The 26,195-nt window shown below is 43.0% G+C and overlaps 1 protein-coding gene across 1 annotated transcript; it reads right to left on the bottom strand.

Moving 5' to 3' along the window:
• Nucleotides 1-877: 877 nt before the first annotated feature.
• Nucleotides 878-25,560, bottom strand: gad3 (glutamate decarboxylase 3; the record flags this gene model as incomplete). Its single annotated transcript, XM_079284961.1, has 15 exons — nt 878-1,051; nt 1,177-1,266; nt 6,190-6,297; nt 6,981-7,130; nt 7,758-7,836; nt 8,101-8,165; nt 10,275-10,391; nt 10,594-10,648; nt 11,039-11,118; nt 16,955-17,070; nt 17,678-17,790; nt 18,831-18,921; nt 20,122-20,251; nt 23,125-23,231; nt 25,392-25,560. The coding sequence occupies 15 exons, from the start codon at nt 25,558-25,560 to the stop codon at nt 878-880; spliced, it is 1,644 nt and encodes a 547-aa protein (XP_079141087.1).
• Nucleotides 25,561-26,195: the final 635 nt, after the last annotated feature.

Genomic DNA, 26,195 nt, shown 5'->3' on the forward strand with positions numbered 1-26,195 from the left:
TATTTTATGCGGACAAAAATCTTCAATTTGTACTGACTCCAAAGGCCCACTACTCTGCAAATCATGCTCTGCAAAGTTGGGCCCCGAGGTCAAAAAGGTTAAGAACCCCTGATTTAGTGGGTGCAATGGCGTCAATAATATTTTTAACTTTAGAATTGAAGCCATCTACAAGCTCATTGACTGAGAGGCAAGAGAGGGCTGGTGTGGAGGAGAACTTCTGAATAAATAGTTCACTGGTGTTTTCAGAGATGTAACGCTTCATCACAACCTCGGTTTGGACATTTGTGTGCAAGGAGATTGCACTCTCAAAGAAAACAGAAATGATCAGAGTGTGCAACATCAGTCACAGCAACCTTGGAAATGTTTAGACCTTTGGTGATGACACAGCGACACAGCTTTCAAACTCGCAGATTGTAGAAGATTCCGGTGTCACCATTGAATGCACAGGCATAGTGTGATCAGACGAAATCGAAAATGATTGGACAAGCTTATTACAGTCCTACAGGATTTTTTATTTTTTTGCCAGAACATTTCATTTATTGATTGCTGTCGAGATGTAAAGATATTTTCAGACATTTAACTGATTGAGGTGACCCTTAAAACCTCATAGCGGGAAACAACTGCCCAAGCGAAAACTCTTCTTAATATTGTAAAAGGGTGAGGGATAATGGTTTAGCTTTATGTTGTAGGACAGCAAAGCTGTAAAATTATCAAAAGTTGCAATGTTAAGCAGAGGCTGTAGAGCATAACTTTAAGTAAGTCAACAGCCTGTGCAGCCAGGCTGGATACAATGTAGACTAATGGCAACAGCAACACAATGGTTTTATCGAATTAACTAACTTCCTTCAAAATGACAACCAAGTAATCGTATCAGATGTCATAGGTCATCGCCCATCCGGGCGATCTCGTCCAGCAGGAAGTCAACATCCTCTTGCTGCGTGGCGGGATTGGAGAACACACATCTGAAGAAATTGACTTTGTCTCCCAAAGGCTGATAGCCAATCATGACTGAGCCCTTCTCCATCATCCTGCCTTTGATCCGAGGAGCCACCTGCAGAGACATGAAGAGTAAGAACCTCTTTCCTCTGCTCTGTCAGTCTCCTTCAAATTCTTTTCACCCATTGTCCTGACCGTTACTGAAGGAGTCCAGAGGAACCAGTGATGTTCTGTACTAACCTGATGGAGTATTGCGTCTCTGTCAGGTCCAGGTGGCAGGCCTCTCAGCCTTGGAGGTATGTACCAGAAACACACATTGCTGTGCTCCGGCTGTGTGACAGGCGGAGGACAAATATGCTCAGTAAGAATTGATTGGAGATTTAAATGGATAAGGAAACACTGAACTAAAAACTATTGCTACATAACAATAGTGCCTAGTAATATTCTGTACATGGTTAGTTTAAGTGTTTGGCTGTCTTAGACATCTACAGTAGTTTCCAACAAGGCTAAATTAAGTTGAAAAGTGAAAGTTTTTAGATGTCTATGCTACATAGAACTGTTATTTTAAAGATGCAATGTGTAGTGCCAAGCCACATACTCCAAACAAATAGGGGGCAGGATTTGACCTCTACTAATTCGCCCATGTAATATATATTTACCGTTATAAGTAAATGCAAATAAAAAAAGCCATCTATAAAGGGAGGTGCAACAATACGTAAAATTTGACCAAACGCTGAAATCTTCTAATCTTCAGGTGTGGCATCGGCCTATGGTCTGTGTTAGCTATCTGTGAGTTTACCCTGCCACTAACTGGAGGCTGTACGGTCCAAATCCAAAGTGTCAGAAACGAGAAAACGACTCATATTTTAGTTTCGTCCTCCCCACCGCCATGAGACTACTTTGCTGGGACCGACCTTCAGTTAGCAACTCACATTCAGCCTGCACAAACCCAAGTGCCGAGGGCAACAGCGGGCTGTGGCCAGGGGCCGCAACAGAAAGTGTGCTGATCAAGTAGTCCCCCAGGATCAGATCTCCTGCGCTGGGGTTGGTGCTGTCTGATTTCTAGCTAACTGCTATCTGCTAACTAAAGGTCTGTCTCTAGGAGCTGTCCTTCCTGCAAAGTAGTCTTCTGGCAGCACGGAGGGCGCAACAACAAAACTGATGTTTTCTTGTTTCTGACACTTTGGATTTAATCTAATAAACAAACTATCAAGAGTACACAGACCCTGTACCTTCAAAGTGATTGTGAAGCCCTCGGGGCAACTCTACTTCTTCGTCCTCTCATGTTGGACTGAGGACGGACTGGAACCTACAGTGACTCACTATCGCCTCCCTGGGTACATGTGCTATTAAAAGACAGAACTGGCCATCTAGGATCTGGCCAGATCTCACACATTGCTCCTTTAAGATAATTACAATGACGAAATGCTGTTTAAAACAGCCTAGACATCAAATGTATCCAGGTTTGAAATCCAATGTTTAGATGTCTTTTGACCAGTGGCGGCTGGTGGAACATGTTCTAGGTAGGGCCATCCTATCAATTTCAGCAAACATCCCAGTATGATTTAATGCAAAAAAAATTAAGTATCAAACACGCATTATTACTTTGCAGTTAAATATTTAACATTTATTCCAACACGAACAAAAGCAGTGAATAACACTTATATAATATAATACAATATAACATGTGTATTTATTGAGATGCCCCTATGGACCTTGTTATAGGAGGTAAAGATCAGAAGAAGTAAACATGAAGTGTAATGATGAATACTGATGTTAAATTAAGCTATGATGAGTTTTCACTGTTAATTTAACATCTCTATTACATGTTGATGCCTCCATGACCAAGTTAAGCAGATGAGACTGAGGACAATATGTAGAAGAAAAGATGTTCACTTTGCATAATATGTAGCTTGACAGAGTTCTCATGTGTGTCCTGGTGTTCTCATGTTTCCTTACCTCCTCATCCCTCACTCCCTACCCTGGTGTTCTCATGTTTCCTTACCTCCTCATCCCTCACTCCCTACCCTGGTGTTCTCATGTTTCCTTACCTCCTCATCCCTCACTCCCTACCCTGGTGTTCTCATGTTTCCTTACCTCCTCATCCCTCACTCCCTACCCTGGTGTTCTCATGTTTCCTTACCTCCTCATCCCTCACTCCCTACCCTGGTGTTTTCATGTTTCCTTACCTCCTCATCCCTCACTCCCTAGCTGTCCGTGCTGGATCTGTCCCCGTTGTTTTAAAAAGCTAAATAAGTTATTAGCATGACGTCATCCAGCTAGCCAAACCCAGTGGCGGGCCGTCAGGGCCTGCAAGGCCTTCTCTGCTGGCCTAAACAGAATCACAAAGCTATTTATATATATATTTTTTAAATAATTATAATTTATTTTATAATTTAATAATTTTTCTGAAATGCACTACATGTATTATAATTTATAAAAATATTTTTCCCATTATCTTATTTTGTCATTGCACAGCTACTGTCCTCAGTTGCGCTCAGATCTCACCACCTATGCCAGATGCCTTCAGACTCGGCTCTGCCGCCAGTGCAGATTAAAGTGGGGATGATATTGTTGATTGCCATCGTGTTCAACCAATCAGATCTTTAGTTTGACATGTTGGGCGTATTCTTTGACGTGTCAGCGGCCGCTAGCCGCCTATAATGACGTCAGCATTACGTGCCGCTCAGTGTTCATCTGTGGCTTTCCCGCGAGGTGCAGTGTGCTGTGATTGGTCAGTGGGCGAGCACGTGACTATCACGAAATTTAACAGCCCAGCAGAGGCTGATGGGTAGTGAATCACATCACGTGATTTAGGTCAACCAATCAAAATGCATTCTGACTGAGTTGAGCTGCACCATGACACAAGGTCCTGAGGAGGAAAGACGCTGCAGAGAGGTGCGTTCAACATTCATGTTGTGAAAGTAAAATGTCACTCTTTGGGTCGTGGCCAGGACTCGGGGACTGGGGGAAAAAAGTGGCCCGGGAGTTACTGTCAGACCTGCCCACTCAATGCATCGCACTATCGACCAGTCAGTGGCCTACTTGGAAAAATACCCATACACTTAACATTATTTTGGATGATTACAAAGAAATTGCATCATATATGTTTTTTTTATAACATTTGGATCCACCAATTTGCCCGGATGGACACATTGAATAAAATGATACTGGCTATTGTAACACTCCAAGGTAGGTGTAGTTTGCTAGATGAATATGCTGAACTCTGGGATAGTATCAGATGGTTATACGCAGTGGCGCTGGTGCACATGTAGGTAGGGCTGTTTCTATTTCCCTTTAATGACTTGAGGGTTACCGTAATAATTCCCTTTAACAGGAAACGATACAATCGAACTATATTCAGGTTACCTTTAATTCGAGTTTACAACAAACGCAACACACACAAGTTGGAAAAATGAAATGAAAGAAAACCCCTCGTTGCTGGCAGGATGTCGCCTGAAGCGTGGAAGTCCAAACTCTCAGTCCGCTTCACTCAAGAGAGCAATAAGATAAAAGTGTGGTACCTTAGTTAATGCTGCTGATAAATCGGTATTACATTACTAATCCCCTCCCCCCCAAAATAAAATAATAGTAACATGATAAATAAAAAAACAAAAATCTACATAAAAGGCTGTAGTGATCTAGAATTAATTGTGGAAGGATAACATATAGCAGATATGTCACTATCTATATGTGGCATTCTAAACGTGAAGAGGCGGGGCTTAGGCGGCTTCTCTGTAGTTCAGATCAGAGACGCTCCGTGAACTACTATCGACCAGAATGCCGGCACTGAATCGATTTGAGGATGCTGATTGGCTAAATTGTATTTCACTCATTTATATCTTTAATCAGCATTAAAGCATCATTGGCTAAACTGCGTCATAGACCCGCCTCTTTGGTGTGTGTGTGTGTGTGTGTGTGTGTGTGTGTGTGTGTGTGTGTGTGTGTGTGTGTGTGTGTGTGTGTGTGTGTGTGTGTGTGTGTGTGTGTGTGTGTGTGTGTGTGTGTGTGTGTGTGTGTGTGTGTGTGTGTGTGTGTGTGTGTGTGTGTGTGTGTGTGTGTGTGTGTGTGTGTGTGTGTGTGTGTGTGTGTGCGTGTGCGTGTGCGCGCGCTGCAGGCTCGCAGATGGAAACCACGAGTGTGAATACAGATCGCGAGGAGTAGTATAAATCTTCGTCAGTGACTATGAGCTTTAAGTATTAGAGTAAATTGAACATGTTCTGTGAAGCATAGAATACAGTCGGGTTCGGCGATCTCAGAGTGAGGGCCGGTTGATGATGGAGGCCCAAACCCCTTCGGCCTACCGGGGGAATCCCCGGTATCCCCGATGGCCAGTCCACCCCTGGTCGTGGCTTGTCATTAAGGAATGACGGTGGATCCCACAGCCAGACCAGCTGAGAACATTATATTTTCCTGAATTTAGGCTTTTGCATTCTCTAAATGCTCGAGCATTATTCAAACGACTCGTACCGAACGGTTTAATACGAAGACGTACATAGTTGGCCTTAAAAATGAGCTGTGGTGCCACAATGTGGTTATAAGGTGGTATTTCAGCTGCAGGACAGCAGTGAAGGACCAGGTATAAAATGCACCGCCCGCCACTGGTTAAACCTGTCTGGTGTACAGCTAGTACAGAAGCTTCATGTACTGCTTCCCTTTCCCGCGAGTCTGCTGTCTGATTGTGAGGTCAGGCTGATCTGATATCAGCTCTTTGGCTGCAGAATCTCCTCAAAGTTCTCCTCTCAAACGGGTCTTGGAGGAAGAGTGCTCGCCTGTAGAGACTTCTCCTGACGAGAACGCGCAGCTATGGGTCTGATCGTTCTGGCCCAAAGCTGAATCTATTTGAGGGCGCTGATTGGCTAAATTGTATGTCACTCATTTATATCTTGAATCAGCAATTGGCTAAACTGCTTTATAGACCCGTCTCTTTTGGGCTAAAACGATTTGGCCCCCTAACTGCACCTTCTGAGACGTACGTGCACACAGGCGGAGAGCACGAGCAGGAAAAGCATATTTTGCGCAGATATCATATTTTACACATATTACTGGGTACATTCCATAGTTCAAACACACAAATATTGACAATTTGTATAATTTATTGTTATTATAATTTATTTATTTTTTTGTGTGTGGCTCAAGGTGGGGCCAGGCCCCATGGCCCTCTATTGATCAGCCGCCACTGCTTTTGAGATCAAATAAATATGAATTTGAACATGTCTCACAAAAGGTAAAGGTAAATTAGCCCAGCCTTACTTTATTTTTCAAGACCAGTTCAAAGTCTGTCCTCCTCTGCAGCTGATCATACAGATACTCAGCATTCTCTAAGCATTTGTTCACCTGAGATCCAAAGCCCTCGGAGCCCTGAGAGAGTGAGTGACAGAGACGGAGAGTTAAACAGTCTTATCTTATCACAGAGTCTTACAAAGGGGGTAATTTCCTCTCGCTCATCTGATCAACATTTGTTTGAGCTGTGAACTTGTGATTTTTAAGAAAGTCTTGTTTACTTGTGTTGAGTCTTTATGCTCACACAGGTTTTCTGCAGGGGCACATTAATCCCCTCACCTGCCTGTCCTCTAAGGAGTGCACTTCACCTTGACAATTTCTCTGTGGGTAATTTTTTCTGCTGCAATGCTAGCCCTTCAAAAGAAGAGGATGTTTACTTACCTGTTAACTTCTCTAACAATGAGAGGTTAGCCTACATTTGATTAATATCTGTTATCAAGGTGCAATTGAGTACCAATCATAGACTATAAGAAATGGACATCGTCCATTGAACTGAACCAGGATGGAGAAATGCAGCTAGCCATCAAAATCCCAAATAGGTTTGTTACATCATGACATCAGTGAGAACTTAGTCACCTATTCAGTCTGTAAATGAGTTTGTGTGACGGCAGATAAAGACAGAACATGAAAGGATTTAGTGAAGACCCCTTTGAAGGAAAGTCTTCAACATTAACAGTAGATCAGATTCAGTCTGGTTGGAAGCACAGCAAGTAAAGAGGGAAGAATATTAACCGTATCACACTGATGCGCTACATGAATACCTTTGCCTTCCACATGAGCCACAGCTTAAAGACATCAACATGTCGGCCACACTGGATGCTCTTATCCCCAGTATCATAGCTCACATCGTAGTTTTTGTCTGTCTGGAAAAGGTACTCGGCCCCGAAATCATTACACTCCTGTAGGAGACCCTGGGGAGGAGAGAGGCATTAGACAGTCATACAAGATACAGCTGGAGATCATACATGGACAACCTTTAAGCCGGGCTGAGACTGCAGGTCAATTCATTTAGAAAATTGGGTTGCATCATCACACACATGAGAAGAATCTTCACAGATGCTCGTCTCTCTAATCTCAAAAATGCACACGCTAAAAGATTTGAAAATAATGGCGCATCACACAATTATCGTGCCAGAGGGAGCTGCGTGAACCTTACCAGATTGTTTCCTGAGACCACGGAAGTTTATTCTTAAAAGACAGTGTATGCATGTAACAAGCAGAAATTGACGCATGTAAAATTGACAAGGGTAAAGTTGACATAAGAGTAGCATGTTGAGCGTCATAGTTTGGAGCAAGGTGCCTTTTTGACAAGTTGAGAATCAGAACGTGTTGTCTGGGAAGTCTGTATAAAGTTTCATGGCAATCCATCTAATACTTATTGAGAGTTCAAGTAATGGCCCAGCCGAGACACAGACGGAAATTGTCATCCCTGAAGCTTGCAGCAATGCTGGCATGGCTAAAAACATTCAGTGAATAACATCCAAAGGTATCTCTTTGTGATGCACACTTGAATTGAAGACGAGAGGATAATGTCTTACTCTCTTCTTGACCAGTATGACGGAGCACTGCAGTGGGACGCCCATCATCTTGTGAGGATTCCATGTTACAGACCAGGCTCTGGAAAACAAGTACACATTTAGAAATCTGATTACTCACAAACGGATTGAGATTCAGTTCTACAACCCTTTACACACATTTGCAAATGGCTTTGCAACAACAATGGCCCCATTTGTTTGCCTATAGTGTTAGTTGTCGTCATGCTTTGCATTATTATTCAAGCTAAAGTCACAGGATTTTTGTACAACCACCACTGTACAACTCACTGAGAGAAAACAAAGACATGCTTGGTGAAGTGGTTGGGTTGTTAGTGGATGCAGTTACCTTTCAATGCCCGCTAGTTTTATCTTGTGCCTGTCTGACATCAGCAGGCCTCCCCCCCACGCTGCCTGGAGGTACGGAGTAAAAATCAAAAATAGATTACTCATAAAGCATTCTGATTTATTATACTTTCTGGCTGTGTAAGGACACGCAGGTATGTGTGTGTGAGACACTGGTTTGATGATCCTCGCCTCCTACTGAACCGGAGGAACCAATGCAGCTTACTCTGGAGGAGCGACAGCTAAGCCTGCGGGAGGGTAGGTGCATCTACTGCTCCCAGTTGGGTCACTTCCTGTCTACATGCCCAGTAAAAGACAAAACTCGCCAGTGAGAAGGAGAGTGAGTCAGCCGTACTATGATCTTCCGATTACTCCTCTCGTCCCCTCATTCCCATCCAACTCATCACTCCTTCACAGACATTCTCTCACCCAGCTCTGGTGGATTCCGGGAGGGACTCGAGTTTTATGGATTGGACACTCTTCAGCAATTCATTGTGGAGGTGAATGCTTCGAATGTGGGCATCAGGGCTGTTATCTCCCAGTGGTCCCTGTCCAACAATAAGGTTGTTACCTTGTGCCTTCCTATCCCGGAAATGAAACACGATGTGGCCACAGGGAGCTGCTGGCTGTCAAAGTTGCATTGGAAGAGTGGCAGCACTGGCTGGAGGGAGCAGAGCAACCATTTCTAGATTGCACTGACCACAAGCACCTGGAATACATCCGGTCGGCCAAGCAGCTGAACGTCAGACAAGTCGCTTTAAACGTTTCAGTTTATCCCTGTCATACCGCCACAGCTCTAAGAAGCTGAAATGTATGATCCTAACTCTGTCCCCAGTTCTCCCCCCAGCATCCTGCCCTACTCCTGTGTGGTAGGGGTTTGTCGGCCCATTACCCATCTCTAAGGTCATCAGTCCAGTGACGGTTTGATTGAGACGCCCCAGGTCATTGAGTGTACATCCCACCTTCCAATTGGCCCGTGATAAACTGGTCAAGGGGAGTCCTCTGGTCTCTCCTTCCAAGCCCCCTCCTTCCCCCCCCAGAACATAGACGGAGGTCCAGTGTACATCATGGACCCTTCTCTTCTCCAGGACGTTCATCGCCGACATCCCGACCAACCTAGGACGTCAGGTGCCGTCCCTAGAGGGTGGGGTACTGTCAAGTCTCGTGCTGCTCTTTAAGTTATGTTTACTTTTATTATTTTCTGTTATATTTTGTGTTACTTACCTAGTGTTCCAGCGATTCTTTCATGTGTTAGTGTTTCTTGTTTTTCATGCTCTTTGCCTTTTGACTTTGTTTTTGCCTTGCCCTTGCCTGATTTTTTTGGCTGATTACCTGATCCAAAAACAGTTTTGGGACACCTCCTGTACACCAGACTTTTTTATTGCATCTTATCCTGTTCTCTGGGTCGTGCTTGTGAGTCCTGTTATTCCTGTTGTTTCAACACTTGTATGGGGTGCACAAGTCAGGTGTTTGGATAATTTGTCAGAAGCTAGCTGTCTGAGTCATTTCCAGCAAATTCCTTTCGACCCGTTTCCAAGTTCCTACCAGGTTCCCACCCTGTGCATAACATAAGAGTATACCCTTGTGGGGGCATGCTCATATGATTGGTTAAGAATGGAGGAGTCATCTAATTGGCAACAGATAATTCCATATTGACAAAAATTTGTGAATTGAGCAACGTCAGCAGAGTCTCAAAAAACCCCACACACAACTGCAGTGAAGTTCACACATTTTGTAAAAGGAGGTTCAACAGTTTATATAGAAATCTAATAACATTCAAATACGTTTTTGAAAATGTAAAATGCAAAAACAATATTAATAGATCCCTGTTTTTTGTTTTTGTTTTGCCTCCATCTTGACTGTAAGGGAGGCGGGAGGGACTATCGAGTGAGATTCAACTCTTCTTTGTTTAGGGGTGATGGAGACACAACTGGTGGAGATTGGCACTCTACTGAGTTCACTTTCCCAGTCTATTTTTATTTCTGTCTTTTAAAGAAAACTCCTCCTTTATTCTTCTGTCTGTGATTCCTTTTAAAGGTAAAATGTATTTTAGTTTGGGCTCTGTGTTGGTCCTCCACAAATTGCAGAGATTTGTTTAATTTAAGGGGATAATGCATAATGATAAAGTGTGTGTGCGTGTGCGTGCGTGAGTGAGAGAGAGGGGAGGGGGCGCCTTACATCAACGTGCATCCACAGTGTGTGTCTATGGCAGATGTCAGCTATGGCCTTGAGAGGATCGAAGGCTCCGTACACCGTTGTGCCCGCTGTCGCATTCACATAGAATGGAACCAGACCCTGGAGAGAGAGAACTGAGGCCGGTCTCATCAAACAGTATGATGTTCCAGCATCAACTGTGACTCTATCACATTAACACATCTCAATTCAATTTAAGGATGAGGTTTTGATGATGAATCAGAAATCGATAACTTCTTAGTACTCATAAAAACTATGCATACAGGAATATTGTTTCTGACATTTCGTTGCCTTATGTTCATACCTTTTCTTCTGCGGTAACAATGGAAGACTCAAGTTCAGCAGGAATCATTTTCCCACTTAAAAGACCAAAAGTAGACCAAAGTTATATAAACAGCAATTATTAATGCATAGTGTGTATGAAGCAGACACAAATGCCTGAGACCAGCCTGCCTTGCACTCTAAAATACTTTAAAACGGCATTCTCTATGCACAATAGATAGGAAGAATTCTCTGTTTATAGAAAAATAGTACAACATATTTCAAATGTAAGCCTATACTACATGTTAACTATGCTGTAAACATGTAGTATAAGCTACAGTATGTTAACTAGCCCACTGCATGGACAGATTTACCCCAAAGACGCACACATAGATACATACAAAGCTCCAACAGGTGAGCAAACATTTCCATTGTCGTGCATCACATTGACTACTAGAAACCAGTTTGTGTGCTTTGAACTTACCCACCTTTCATCACATTTCACCATGAACACATTCTCACTGCCCATCCCCAGCACCGCTGCAGATTTCTTTACTGAGTAGTGACTCTGAAATGAGTGAAAATCCAGCCATTCATCTTCATTTGTCTCAATTCAAAGCAACTGCAAACAGGTCGACTTTTCATTTAGCCTGCAGCAGTGGCTGCATTGTTTGGTTCTAAAATGACATTCCCAGGTGCACATGTCAAGAGTGAAGTCCTGTCTTTTGTTTGGAGATAATAGCTTGGTCTGTGGGCCCAACTCAATGAGATGTTTTATGAAACGTTTTTCCTGAAGCCATCCATATAAATGCATCACATGAGTACTAAAGGTGTGTGTGTAGGATGTGGCCAGAATTTAAATTTAAAACATTTTTAAAAAATGAACTAAGATTATCAACATATGAAAAGCCTACATTGTTGATGTTATGTATTGTGTTGCATAGATATCTACTAAAATGAGCATGCTAACCAGCTAGCCACGGCATGTCTTGTACCACTTGTACCTGGAGAAACCTGCCAGTGGCATTCGTTTAAGTGGGTAGATCCACTGTTGTATCCCTAATTTGAGTTGGCTGCAGTGCTCTCCTTGCATGATCGGTCCTTCACATTTGCAACTCTTAACTGAGATAAGAAGGAAGCGAGATGGCTCACTCGTTAGCTACTTCCATCTTCGGCTCCAGAAAAAACTGTGTTTAATTCAGAATGTTATGGATTACAACTTTTCTTTAAAAAAGGATGCAGTCTGATGAGGTATATGATATGAGTATATCGCCACATGATATCTTTTGCTAGCTATCCTTAGCATAGCTAGCTGTTTACGTGTTCTGCAGTGGAATGTTTACCTACCTCAGATGAGAAAACAAGTAGCTGGCAAACAATAAATATGCTAGCAGAATATGATTATTCATTAATTAATGAAGTGGTGCAGAATGAGTCCTATAACCTGGGAAATAGTCCTTCACTTCCCCTTGTCTCGAGGTAAATGCTTTTTGAAATAAGTATTTTGAAATAAGTATATGTGGTTAATATAGGCCAAGGAGATGTTATTGTTTTGTGCTATGAAATAAAATATATCAGTTGATACCCCTCTTGAGAATTTTGAAGCTTTTAAGTGTCTTGAACAGGGCAGGTTTCTGTTTTTCTGCTCCACATATCTGGAACAAAGTCCAGAAAGCTGCAGGTCTGCTGAGACCCTCAGCTCCTTTACATCAAGATTGAAGACTTTTCTGTTTGCTGCTGCCTTTAATTGAACCAGATTCAATTAATATATTCATCAATTTCCTGCATTTCTGCATTTTACTACTGTATTTTATTTCTTACACTGCTTTTTAGTGTTTTAATGACTTTTAAATTTTTCTTAATTGTTTTAAATCTCCTTTTTTGCCTATGTTTTGACGCTTTTAATGGTTTTATGTGAAACACTTTGAATTGCCTTGTTGTTGAAATGTGCTATACAAATAGACTTGCATTGCCTTCACAGCCTTGTTAGCTTTTAACTTTGGACAATTGCATTCACGCTTCAAAAATCATGAAAGTGGTGTTCATTTGTGCTCAAAAAAAGTGGAAGACTTATACTTTGCTCCTGATCTTATTTTCAGCAATAATCCAAAATCCAATGGAAAAACCCAAGGGCGTTTTGTGCCAGTGCAATGCTAATTTCCAGGGTTGACCGAAAAAAATAAATCTTCCCTGCACCACTCTTTCAGCTAGAAAACTAGCAATAGCTATTGCTAACTTATATGGAAATCTTTTTTTTGCCGATATAGCCATTGTTATTTAGCTTGCTCTGTCTGTGGTAAACATAACAGTGAGCGAGCAACATGAGCATAGCAGTATCAGTTTTGTACCAGTTAGCTGACGACTTACATTAAAACACCAGAAAAACTATAATTGTGTTCAATCTATCCAAATACAGCAGTTTAGCATCATTTTGAGAGCCTGAATCCTCTCTGAGCCTGTGAACCATGGATGCATCCTCGTCTGACTGCAGTTTTCCTGTGTGTATGTGAGGCTATCTCAGCCTATAATTGGTCAATTTCAGTCAATGACACCTCCTTCAAAGCGTCAGAGTCTCAAGAAGTCAGTGGGAGTAACCTGGCGTTGACTGACAGAATCGTTAACCAGTAAAAATCAAAACCGCGCCGCGCGTAAAATTACATTTGCCAAGCTTGTCTGACCCCCCTTTCTTCAGGAAACAGTTAAAAAACACACAGGATATACGTAGCAACAGTGTTTTTAGCCGGGAACCGGAATATTATTCCTTTCTCTTCATGATTCATCTCAAAGTAAGGGGCAGTTATACTTTTGTTCTACGGTGAAGCAGCTTGGTGTTGTGGTGCTTGTTGGCTGAAAGCTTTGTAATGGTGAGAAATTCTGAAGATATCTTTGGAATCTGTGTCGAATGTTCTTGCCAGTGGCGGGCTATCAGGGCCTGCAAGGCCTTCTCTGCTGGCCTAAACAGAATCACAAAGCTATATATATAAAAAATTAATAAAAAAAAGATTTTTATTTTATTTTATAATTTAATAATGTTTCTTAAATACACTACATGTATTATAATTCATAAAAATATTTTTCCCATTATCTTATTTTCTCATTGCACAGCTACAGTCTTCCTCAGTTGCTCTCAGATCTCACCTCTATGTGTGTCTATGCCAGATGCCTGCAGACTCGGCTCTGCCGCCAGTGCAGATTAAAGTAAATGGGGACGATATTGTTGATTGTCATAGTGTTCAACCAATCAGATCTTTAGTTTGACATGTTGGGCGTATTCTTTGACGTGTCAGCGGTCTATAATGACGTCAGCATTACGTGCCGCTCATGTCCAGGTGCACGCGCTGCCGCGAAGCAGAGTGTGCTGTGATTGGTCAGTGGGCGAGCACGTGACTATCGTGAACTGAAACTTAACTTGCCAGCAGAGCTTAGTTGGAGTAAGACTTCAAATTGAAAGATGTGGAAGAAATGATAACATCTTTAGGGTTTTGCCTGGTGTAGATTTGTTTTTTTTTACCAAGCTTTGTTTTTTTAACACTCAATGGCTGAAGGAGGAGAAACGGATTTAGTGGTGGAGTTACTGACAAAGCCTTTCTCAAGAAAGAACATTTCATGAAAAGCTGGACGAAATGGTCAGTCAACCCCACAGCTGGCAGCCTGACTCAGCAGGAAGAGGATTTGTATGAACGGTATTTCTTGCTGACAGCGTCGGAGAAGCGTTGCACATTGTATGGCTGGGAATGCGTTTCATTTTAAGTGAGCTGTTGGTGTTTGGAGCTACGCTAACCTGAAGACGCCATAGCATTTGAAAACTTTTGGAGAGACTCAAGTGGATCTACAACTCAACGAACACGTTCGCAGGGAAACAGCTCCACAACCGCGGCCTGGCGTGAGGTCTGCGCCGGCGGAGGTGGGATCCCGGGTCCCACTGCGAACCTGATCCCGGGTCCCACTGCGAACCTGATCCCGGGTCCCACTGCGAACCTGATCCCGGGTCCCACTGCGAACCTGATCCCGGGTCCCACTGCGAACCTGATCCCAGCCCAGCTGCAAACCTGATCCCGGGTCCCACTGCGAACCTGATCCCGGGTCCCACTGCGAACCTGATCCCGGGTCCCACTGCGAACCTGATCCCGGGTCCCACTGCGAACCTGCCGCAGCAGACCGGGTGAAATATAACTGGGGAGGCTCGACTGTCACTGGTGTCCATGAATCGAGAAGGACTTCTTACTGGAACCGAAACGATGTACTGGGATTAAACTCTTTAAGTTTCGGTAAGTGACGAACTGCATTTTTTTTTTACATAGTAACGTTACGACTGTTCATTTGTCTATCGTGTGGTTTTTATGAATACTATTTGAATGGCTCGTGCTCTTGTGTGGTGGAATGCGTGGATCGGCTGCAGGTTTGCTGGATTGATGTGTCATAATGAGGTTATTAGGAGGTAATTCACCTGTAGTAGGACAGCACTGAAGGCCCAGGTATAAAATCCACGGCCCGCCACTGGTTCTCGCTCTGCGATGTATTGGTGGTCGTGTTAGCTTGTAGCTTTGTGTTGGTATATCGAAGCGGAGTGCGTAGCTCGCCGACTCATGGCGAAAAATACGTGATATTGTGATAAATCTTCTAGTTGATTATATTAGTTGTGTATAATTGTGTTTGGAGTGTGTAAAAATGGCTTTCATGATAGTGTTACGAGGAGAGAAGACAGCTGTACAGGGTCAGAGCCATTAGAAAGAGCGAGCCACCCTGAATAGGTCAGGTAGCTATAGGCTGGTCGAAAGTTTTGAGGGGTTGTTCGTCTAGTTAGGGTTATGGTGAGAACAAGAGTTCTCAATCCAATTCTGGAGTCCTACCCTTAATATTTTCCACAATTCTGCTGTACTTTGCTCGACTCAACATATGCAGGACAGGATTTTTAGCTGAATCTGAAATGAACTAGACCGTATCAGCATTAGGGAACGCAAGCAAGTGACATCGACATCCTTTTAATGTTGACTGGACTTTGGATCTCCTGAGCTAAAGTATTCTGGTACACATATACACCATGGTTACCTTTCTATCCACCTTCCATCACAATAAATATTTTGCATATAAAACCGAATGTACTAAATTTCACCTTTTCACAATATTTTATCCCTGTACTTTCAGTTGGACCTCTTAGCTGGCCAAAGACGTGTAATTGGGTTACTCGACACAGTAGATCAGAACCAGAAGTTAGGATTGAAGTCTGTCCCTCCAGTGCCACAAATTAAAGATTCATTTTAAGAATGTGACCTGCATGTATCAGAGGCTGTTTCTGGTATCAGCAGTGGTGGGCCGTCAGGGCCTGCAAGGCCTTCTCTGCTGGCCTAAACAGAATCACAAAGTTATCTATTTTATAATTTTATAATTTTTCGTCTTAGAATTTATAAAAATATTTTTCCCATTATCTTATTTTCTCATTGCACAGCTACTGTCTTCCTCAGTTGCTCTGCTTCCAGTGCAGCTTGTTTTATGTAGAGCTTTTATCCAATCAGATTTCACCTCTGTGTCTCTAGGTAAGAACAGAGCCAGAGGCCTGCAGAGTCTCAGGTGCATCCATGTGTAGTTTAAGTGAATGGGGATATTGTTGATTGTCATGGTGTTCAACCAATCAGATCTTTAGTTTGGCATGTTGGGCGTATTCTTTGACGTGTCAGCGCCTGTGAGTCGGCCTATAATGAGGTCAGCATTACGTGCAGCTCAGTGTCTGCTGCGAGGTGCAGAGTGTGCTGTGATTGGTCAGTGGGCGAGCACGTGACTATCGTGAAACGAAACAGCAGAGGCTGTCGGGTAGTGAATCACATCACGTGATGCAGCTCAGCCAATCAAATATGGGCATTCTGACTGAGTGAGATGCACCATGACACAGGGTACTGAGACGAGGAAAGACATTGCAGAGCAGTACGTACAATGCTCAAGTTGTGAAAGTAAAATCATAAGATGATCTCTTTGGGCCTCGGCTTGTCATTAAGGAGTGATGGTGGGTCCCACAGCCAGACCAGCTGAGAACCACTGTCCTCCATGAAGCAGAAAACATTATGTTTTCCTGAATATGAGCTTCTGCATTTTACAGATGCTCTAGTACTATTCAAACGTATTGCAAGTCTCGTACCGAACGTTATGTACATTTAATACGTACATAGTTACAGCCTTAGAAACAAATAACTGTAGCGCAATCATGTGGTTATAAGGTGGCATTTCAGCTGCAGGACAACAGTGAAGGCCTAGGTATAAAATGCACGGCCCGCCACTGGGTATCAGTATGGGAACAACTCTGTACTCAAACTTCATATTTCATAGGTTATTGGGAGGTTGCATTTGATCACTCTCCAATCCGCACTCCCTTTATACCCCACAAAGTGTAATAGCTTGTGAAATGTGATTACTTGTTCTGAAGTGAAGAGGGCCAGCTGAGGCAGGACTCCCATCCCCCTGGTCTTCACCTCCGGGTAGAAGTGATATCTGGCCACCAGGATGCTGTACAGGTTGGATATCGTGCCTCCTTCAGCAAATGGTAAATGGACTTGTACTTGTATCACGATTTTCTAGTCTTCTGACCACTTAAAGCGTCATCATTCACCCATTCACACACATTCATATACTGATGCTCCTATGCAAGGTGCCACATGCCCATCAGGACTCTAACTTTAACATTTAACATTAATACCCATTCATACCTGCCTGCAGGAGCAATATGGGGTTAAGTGTCTTGCCCAAACACACATCGACATGGACTAGTGGAGCCGGAAATCCTCTGATTGAAGGACGACCCTGCTCTACCACTGAGCAACAGTCGCCCAAACAGAATGCACTGTTTATGGACAAGTGTGCTGTGCATCTGTTCATTTATTTGTTGTTTTGTCTCAGCTCCATACCATATCCTAATACTAAAACGTATACACTATGAACTGTATGTTGATACTGTACAATCATTTGTAACTTCCTCCGTTCACACACTGAGAATAATAATATTTAAACTGTTGCTTGGATTGAACTTTACCTGCATTTTTGAGAAATAAAGGCGCCTCGACCTTTTGCATCTAGAGATGTTCAGTGTCTCTTTAAACGCCATCCATCCATTTCTGTCATACCTTCCTTGCATGTATTACCTGGACAGAAGATTCCATCTCCCACATCGGCAGACCATCCCACAATGCTTTGCATCTTCCTCAGCAGAAACTCCTCCATGAGGACAAAAACAGGGGAGACTTCATACGTAAACCTGGTAAAATAATTGTTTTTATTGTATTATATTGTAAAGAAAAAGTATTCACATTATATTTCTTGCAGACATATCGTGTTTAGATTTCTTCATTTTAGAGATATTAAGTTGTATTGGTAAAGGCACTTCTTTAAAAATGTTCGACAGTCGAGGATTACTTTGTAGTCAACACTTTCAAGAGCATACCTCCGTGTATAATTAGGTAGTATAGAGTGCACCATGGCTGAGGTGCATCCAGTTTTAAACCAAGCAGCAACCTCTGGTGCTGAAAAATGAAGCCAACGCTCAAGTGTCAAAAACTGCAGTTCCATAAATGGCTATTTAAGGTTGGCTCCACAAACAACAGCAGGGGGTTACTTTGGGCTTCTCAAAAGCTCTTAAGAAATCTATGGGTGACGTCACAGAGACTGAATTAACATTTTATATAGTCCGTGGTTAAAACCAGCCCTTCTCAACACAGCACAATGGTCAGAGGGGCGGCCACTTTTATGTGTGCCATTGTGACAGTTGTAGCGGGCTAATAATCCGTATAACTAAACCAACTAACGGCAGGACAGTAACAAATAAAAGAAGTGGAGCAGTAACTTTATGAAGTGTAGAGAGCCAGAGTAAAGGAGTACAATTTAATAGCTTATTGATTCATCCACACCCTTGTGTCACAGTGTAAGGACAGCCCATTGCTTTCTGTGTAGCATTAAAGCATGGTGGAATTAACAGCTTGTTAGCTAACTAGCGGACAGTCTAACGGTTCCTCTGCCTCACTCCCCGTCACTCTGGAGAAGGACACGCTAACTAACCAGCCATCCGTCTTGGAGCTGCTTCCTTTCTCTAACCGGCGAGCTGGGACCACACTTTACGTCCTTCACTGACGTGTGTTGTCATTATAACTAACAACAATTGCCATTTTCTTTTTTACTTGTCAATGACCACAGGTAACAGTTCAATGTCCGTTCTACTTCTATTATATTTCTATGTTCAGAACAAGTTCTTCAAAAGTAAAAAATATTGAATACTTTCCACCACTGATGAAGAGATCTTACATGTTAGTGTTGGCTGTAGAGGTTAACCACTCGCCTGCTACACCAACCACATCCAGACCTGAAGACAGTTGGTTCAAGAAGCGGGGATGGCCTGGAAAAACACAGGACAGAACCTGAATCTTTCTACCAGTTGTTATTTTCTTTGGCTTTACATGGAAGAGATGAAATGAGACTGCTATAAATATTACTGTCTGGTGTTAGTTGTGCTGTTTAAAAAGTTTTGAATCATCTTCTGGATTGAAAGTGATGTAGTTTGCGTTTGTGTGAATAATGCTGTGGGATGTGGATGTGCATACTGCTGCTTTAGCTCTGTGTCATGCTGTTGTTAAGTAGGAAAACAAACATTTTTTGTTATTTCCAGGCGGCAACCTCCAAGCAGCAATGCTGAAGTGCCTTAAACCTGCATTATTTCGAATGGCTATCGGGGGGGATGGCTATAGTTGCAAAAAGAAGCCTGATTGTATAGAAGTTCATGAGAAAATGACCCTTCTTCTAACTTGATTTATTACCTCAGCAAACATTGTAAACATAAGTTTATAGTCTCAATCAAAATGTATCCAAATAGTCAGTGGGGCGGCTCCAGCTCATTGAAAATGCAGGCCTGACATGTACACAAAATATGTAATATACTACTGTGTGACTAAAACTCCCTTCATTGGCTCAGGGAACAATAAAGAATCACCTTCAAAATCCTGATAATAGTCCATAACACACTTTGTGGTTTGGCTCCTCAGTACATTTCTGACATCAGACATTGAATAGACATCTACGGTCATCAGGCCCATGTCATCTTCTAGCTGGACCCAGTATTAGATCCATGTTCGGTGAGGGTGCAGTTCAGTTCCTGCTCTCAGGAACAAGCTGCCTGATGACTTGAGGTCCATCACAATTGTGCCCACATTTCATAAGCAGACTTACAACTTTCCTGTTCTCCCAGGCTTTTATCTATTATTCTGAATTCATATGAAAAACACCAAGAAAATATCCATTGCCACACTGATTGACAGGTTGCTACCACGTGTCTTATGACTCTAAGTCATAAGACGAACAACACTGGCAACTCCCAGACCGGACAAGGCCGTGGTAGCAACCTGTTTGGCTTTCAGTTCATGAAACCAGAAACCATTGTGACTGTGTCCACTTCTTATCTACTGTCTATGGGCATGTCTTATCTACAGGTAAAGCACTTAAATGGGATGCAAATGAAATGCATTTCATTAATTTTCACCCCTACATCAATGGCTCTGGATAGAGCAATGAACTGTGAATAATGATCAACACACACACACACCTGTACGGACACCATACTTAAGTGTGTCTTTACAGTCCACTAGAATCTGCTCCAGAGTTTCTGGTTGGTCGGGCAGGTCGAGAGTGAAGCACTCCTCCTTTAGCTGGTGAGGATGGTGGAAGTCCAGGACCTAAAACACAGTATTATTCCATCATGTATTTTCCTGTGTCACATATTTGATAATGTACACATGCATACAATATACATCCAGTGGAACCTCTTCAAAATGTTGATAGCTCTTCTGGACTGTATACAAAATACAAGAGCCCGCTACATCCCCATCAGAAAAAAGTGTGGTTTTAGTTGTACTAATTCATTTAGAAATGTATATTATTCTCCATTAAAGTTACAATATGAGATTAGGAGCATTCCAATTGCTTCTCAGTGACTCTCAACATGCGCCAACAGTGCAAACAACGGCAACAGTGGTGGCAGAGCTAACAGTGTTACAACACACACACAGGGAGAGTGACTTCATTCTCCACTCCACGCTATCTTTACGTAGATCAGCGGTTCCCAAACGTTTTAGGCCGCGCACCCCCTTCTACATCCCGACCGGGTTTGCGCACCCCCCCCCCTTAATAATAAAAAAAAGCAACAGAGCCCATTTACAGCCGCATAAAAATCGGACCAATGAGAGAACAGTATGCTCGCGCGTGGCGTTTGTTTACAATATTTAGTCCGCTGTTAAATGTTGCAGTGTGAACACAAACTGCAACATTGTATCATATTAATCCCTGAATCGGAACAAAGTAAACGAACTGAAGGTGTGAAAACGCCCTGAAACACTGCAACAAAGTTTCAATAACTTTCAGTGACACAAGGCGTCACTTTTAAAGAGCAATACGGATGCGAGGACACACGCACAGGCTCAGAGGCAGATTATCACATTTAATTTACAATTAATGAGCGACTAATGTAGCCAGGATGTCTTCGGACAAAGCATCGATGCGCGCGACACAGTGTTGTTGGACACCGGGATCATGTCCAACTTTTTTGCTTCTTTCTCTCCAATCATACATTCCACCATCTCTCTGGCAGCTGGCAAGCTCACGTCTTCGGCGATTGTGTGCGGTAGCCCCTTTCTCGCTATTCTGTAACTGATATGAAGCCCGTAGTGCGTCATTTATAGACCAACACATGAATGAGACTGCAGTTGTTTTTGGCTGTTTTGTAACTCCTCCAATTTGGATATAAACAATGTAAGGGGCTTTTGACTTGCACTGGCATGCTTGGTGTTCAGGTGGCGACGTAAATAAGAGCTTCAGACTGTTAGCCAGAACCTCGCTGCACACCACGCACTGTGGCTTTGGGCAATCTGCGTTGCCAATCCAAGTGAAGCCCAGACACAGATACTTTTCATCATATTTCCTCTTTTTTTCCCAGTCTGATGCTCACCCTCGTTTCCTCTTTTTTCACCTTGACTCCGCGATGGGCCGATGTGCTCCCGACTTGTCTGTGCTATCCCTTCCTCCTTTTCCGTCTCCTCAGTCTCATCTTCCTCTGACTCCCGTTCGATTACTTCTCCCGGTCTCTCCCCAACGCACCTCTCCGTTCCCCTCGCCTCCGATTTCTCTCTCACTCTCTCTCTCTCTCTCTCTCTCTCTCACTCTCTCTCTCTCTCTCTCTCTCTCTCTCTCTTTTACGACTGATAGCTTCAGATGTCCCACCTGACAGTTTCCCCGATTTCAGCCAGTTTAGCATGTTTAAATGAATGTTGCTGAATGAATGAAGTTCGCTGTTAGCTGACGTTAGCTTCACAAGCTAGGCTCGCTAGTGTGTACGACTGGCGGCAGGCGCAAGACTGCCGGAAGGAGCTCAAGTGCATTTATTAAATTGGACGTTTTTAATTTTAAATCTTACAAAGGGGATTTTTATTTTGTGAAAAATCCCACTTTTTAAATTAAATTTATAATTTTTTTAAATATTTAATATTATTACACCATCAGACGCCATTACACTTTTCCTCTCGCGCACCCCCAGGGGTGTGCGCACCACACTTTGGGAATCCCTGACGTAGATGATAGTTATTTGCTGCTATATCAATGCTCAGAGTATCGATTTGTACCTATATTGCACCTTTAATGCATGACCTTAATTGTTTATATAATCATTGTTTAACAATTTAAGGTCAGTGGCAGGACAGTAAAGTGCTTGGCTCCAGAGACTGCTATATGGGGATAGCCTCATGCTCGTAATGTCAAGTTCCACCTGTGTGGGAAAACAACGATACAACAAATCCGTTTGGCAATGATAGCAGATCACACAACGTTGATGCCATGTGTCAAGTACAACACAGCACACTTGAAAGCTTTTCCAGTTCGAAGATCTGAGCTGGATGACTATCTTTTGATGATCATCAAGTATTGATTGGCTTTTGCACAATTGGGCCTGCGAAATGGAGCACACATTGTTCCCTAAATTGATACAATCGCAGAATTGGGGAGTATAAGAGCAAGATGAGAAGAATTTCTTTAGTCGTTTAAGTAAGCTCAGAATAGCCGATACAATCTCCATGACGATGCTGGCAAAGTAACACAACTTTTATATATTGTACCTATCGGCACAACTGGAAGCATCGTTTCTATATCCTTGATATCTATTTGAATGCTTTCTGCTCTGTCCTAGCAGAGCTTCTGCTCTGTTTCAAATAACCATCTCATAAGATCCTGTGAAATTCTCTGACCGTGAAAATGCATTGGATCTCGAAATCTAAATCTGTTCTCTCTTTTGGTGGAGAGTTAATAAAAACTCGTACTCTTTGTGATCTTGGACATAGCACTGATGGAATATACATGTGTGTATCAGGTTTGGAAGTACTTTGTCTCATAATGAAAATATCCCTTCATTGGTATGCTTTATTATTTATTTGCGTATTATTCCCTGCCCTGCAGATGGACTGGAAGGGTTTGAGAGTCACTGAGCAGAGTGCTGAGATACTGTACAGGATTCAAACATAACAGTGCTTCACTCTGTTGTTCACTGATAGAAACAGTTGAGTACCTTGGAGCTCCGCTGATTTGACTTGCTGATATAACCTAACAGGATGTTAACCAGCTCCTGCAGAAACCCTCTGGTCAGCTCCTCACCACCTGGAGCTGGGAGCAGGTCTGGACACGCACACACACACACACACACACACACACACACACACACACACACACACACACACACACACACACACACACACACACACACACACACACACAGATGTTCTGAATGTCTCTTTCAACTGACAGTTGTGTTATTAAGGAGAAATGGCATATATTTGAAGATATTTCTAGACACAGGTGGTTGAATGATGACGTGCGTACCTGTGCACACACAGTTTGCCAATGCAATATGTTATGTCCAGCTATGTAAGGGGATTAACCACCAAACATGGCGAATGCAACCTAAACAAATAGATTTTCCAGATCTGTGTGCTATAAGTGGGGTGTGATTAGTGGGTAGAATGCATTAGCAAGTGGCGCAATATTTAGTGGCCAGATATATATACAAGTATTTGGTGGAGAAACCTAGTGTGTAACGTTACACCAGCAGAAAATTACGACATACAAGCCATTAGATGCTTCCAATTACTTTACCTGTGGTCATGTACAGGAAAGCCAATGGCATTTTATTGAGTTTTAAGTTTATTTAGTTTTAAAATGGGCGCCACGGACACAAGCATGTGCCTGTGTTTCAGTTTTACGAGTGATCGTTTTAACTGGCAACTCTCAGCCGTATGCGTCCGGGGTTGCTCGTAGTGAAGGCCTTCAATCAATTTTAAATACATATACTGATCTGTGTTTATTGCATAGCAATACAAGGAAGTACAATGGACATTCCCATTCAAATCAACATAGCAGGATGGTCAGAGCAGCAGCCATCTTCCTGTGTACCGTTGCCATTGCGGCTGATATAGCAGGCTAACTTCAGTACAACTATACAGATTTATGGCAAGTCGCGGAGTCACTCAGGTGAGGTTTTACAGTTACTACTAAATGAGCAGTGGAGAAGTAATTTAAGAAGTGTAGAGTGCCAGAGCACATTGGTTAAATTCAACAACGCAATGATTCATCCCACTCACTTTATTGTCACAATGTAGGAGTGCTCATTAATATTGCCACGAGTGACCAGCATAGCATTGTAGCATAGCTAGCTTGCTAATTCCACTATGCTTTAATGCTACACTGGTTACAGAAAATGAAGCAAACAGTGAGCTGGGCCTCACTCCACGCCGCTCTGGACAAGGACAAGCTACCTCGGAAACTAGCCAGCCATCCGCATCTGGCGATTCATCTGCTCTATTCCCGGCTTCCCACTTTACAGGCGGTCCCCATACCGATTAACAACAATTGCCATTTTCTTTTGTACTAGTCAAATGACCACAGGAAAAAATGTTTGTCCGTTCTGCTTCTATTTCTATGGCTTTTTTATATCTACGGCAACCATTTATGTAAGTTACAATGAGCAACTGCGGACGCATTCGGCTAAAAGACACTAGTTAAGACGGTCACATGTTGAACCGTAACACCTGTTGTTCTGAAACGGTTGTGATCCTGTCGCAATTATTTAGAGTTTGAGTCCACTGTTGGAATAACGATTCCGCCAACCCAACAAGTAACAACCGTTTTATTTTTCAACGACGTTGGCTGTAAAAGAGTCTGTTTAGCCATCAGACACTATACAAAGCTGGCCTGGCAGGACATAATACATTTTACTTACACATACTGCTGACACAGACAAAACTAAAGCAGATTTTTACCATTTGGATTCCAATAAATTCACTGTGGTGTTTTCACACTTTCTCCTAGAAATCATACAATACTAATTTCCTATTTGTTTTATAAGCAATGTAATACCACCCAGATTTAATTTTATATAAATACGAGGAAACTATTAATTTAAAACGTTTAATAAATGTATCTGGTAAATCACAACATGTTAGCTGGATGCAATTTATTAAAAATCAATGGGTTAAAAATTGTGTAGAGAATCGTGTCACATCTTCAACTTCATACTATGTGGAAACTACAGGTTGATCACCTATTTGACAGATTTATTTAGTTGAATATGGATTTTCAGTGTCACTGAAGGAGCATTTAGTTAAGTGATCCTCTGATTTGATCCAAAATAACAGAATTGCTTGAAGACAGGAATGTCCAGAATCAATTCACAGCTGGATTGGACTTACACCCTTCACCCAGCCAAAGAACATGACGGAAGCCCCCAAGTCCTGACTCGCAGCAGGATCAAACCTGACTCTGGACAACGCAAGCTCTCACCTTTGCTGTAGATGCGGCTGAAGTCAGCAGGTGTCTGTCCTCTGTCTTTTACTGCTGCTGAGTCCTGCTCTTTGTCCCTACCCGCTGTCTTGCCAATGAGTCTGTCTGAAAGCACAAAGCAGACAACCGTGTCAGCAAACGAGCTGCTAAAGTCTGTGGGAACTTTCATATCTGATCTGTATATGTATTGAGGCAGATCATACTCCTCCATCCATCCATTCATTTTCTTCCACTCGCGGTCGCGGTAGCAGCAGGCCAAGCAGGCTGACCCAGACTTACCTCTCCCCCACAACATTTTCTAGCTCATTCTGGGGATTCCCGAGGCGTTCCCAAGCCAGCTGGGAGATGTAATCCCTCCAGCGTGTTCTGGCTCTTCCCCGGGTTCTCCTACCAGATGGGCGTGTCCAGAAAACCTCCAGTGGGAGGCGCCCAGGAGGCATCCTGATGAGATGCCCGAACCACCTCAGCTGACTCCAAGCTCCCTCCTGATGACCGAGCTCCTTACCCTATCTCTAATGCTGCGTTCACACCGGTCGCGTTGATTTTTTGACGCACTGCAAAAAAGCGTCCAACGCACTGCACAATCGCGTCCAACGCGCCGCCGGTCGTGTTCACACCAGACGCCGCAAAATCTCGTAGCGCCGGAGAGGGGGCGTGGTTTATCGTCCTGGAAGCCTCGATCTGGCCGCCATTGTTTTCCGCCGTCAACCGGAGGAATAAGGACAATTTCTACTCTGTACGTGTTGTGGAAGTCCCTCAAACGTCGGAATGCCAAACGCCGTCGTCTCTGGGTCCATAACAGCA

This window comes from Melanostigma gelatinosum (genome assembly GCF_949748355.1).
Source record: "Melanostigma gelatinosum genome assembly, chromosome: 15".
NCBI lineage: Eukaryota > Metazoa > Chordata > Actinopteri > Perciformes > Zoarcidae > Melanostigma > Melanostigma gelatinosum.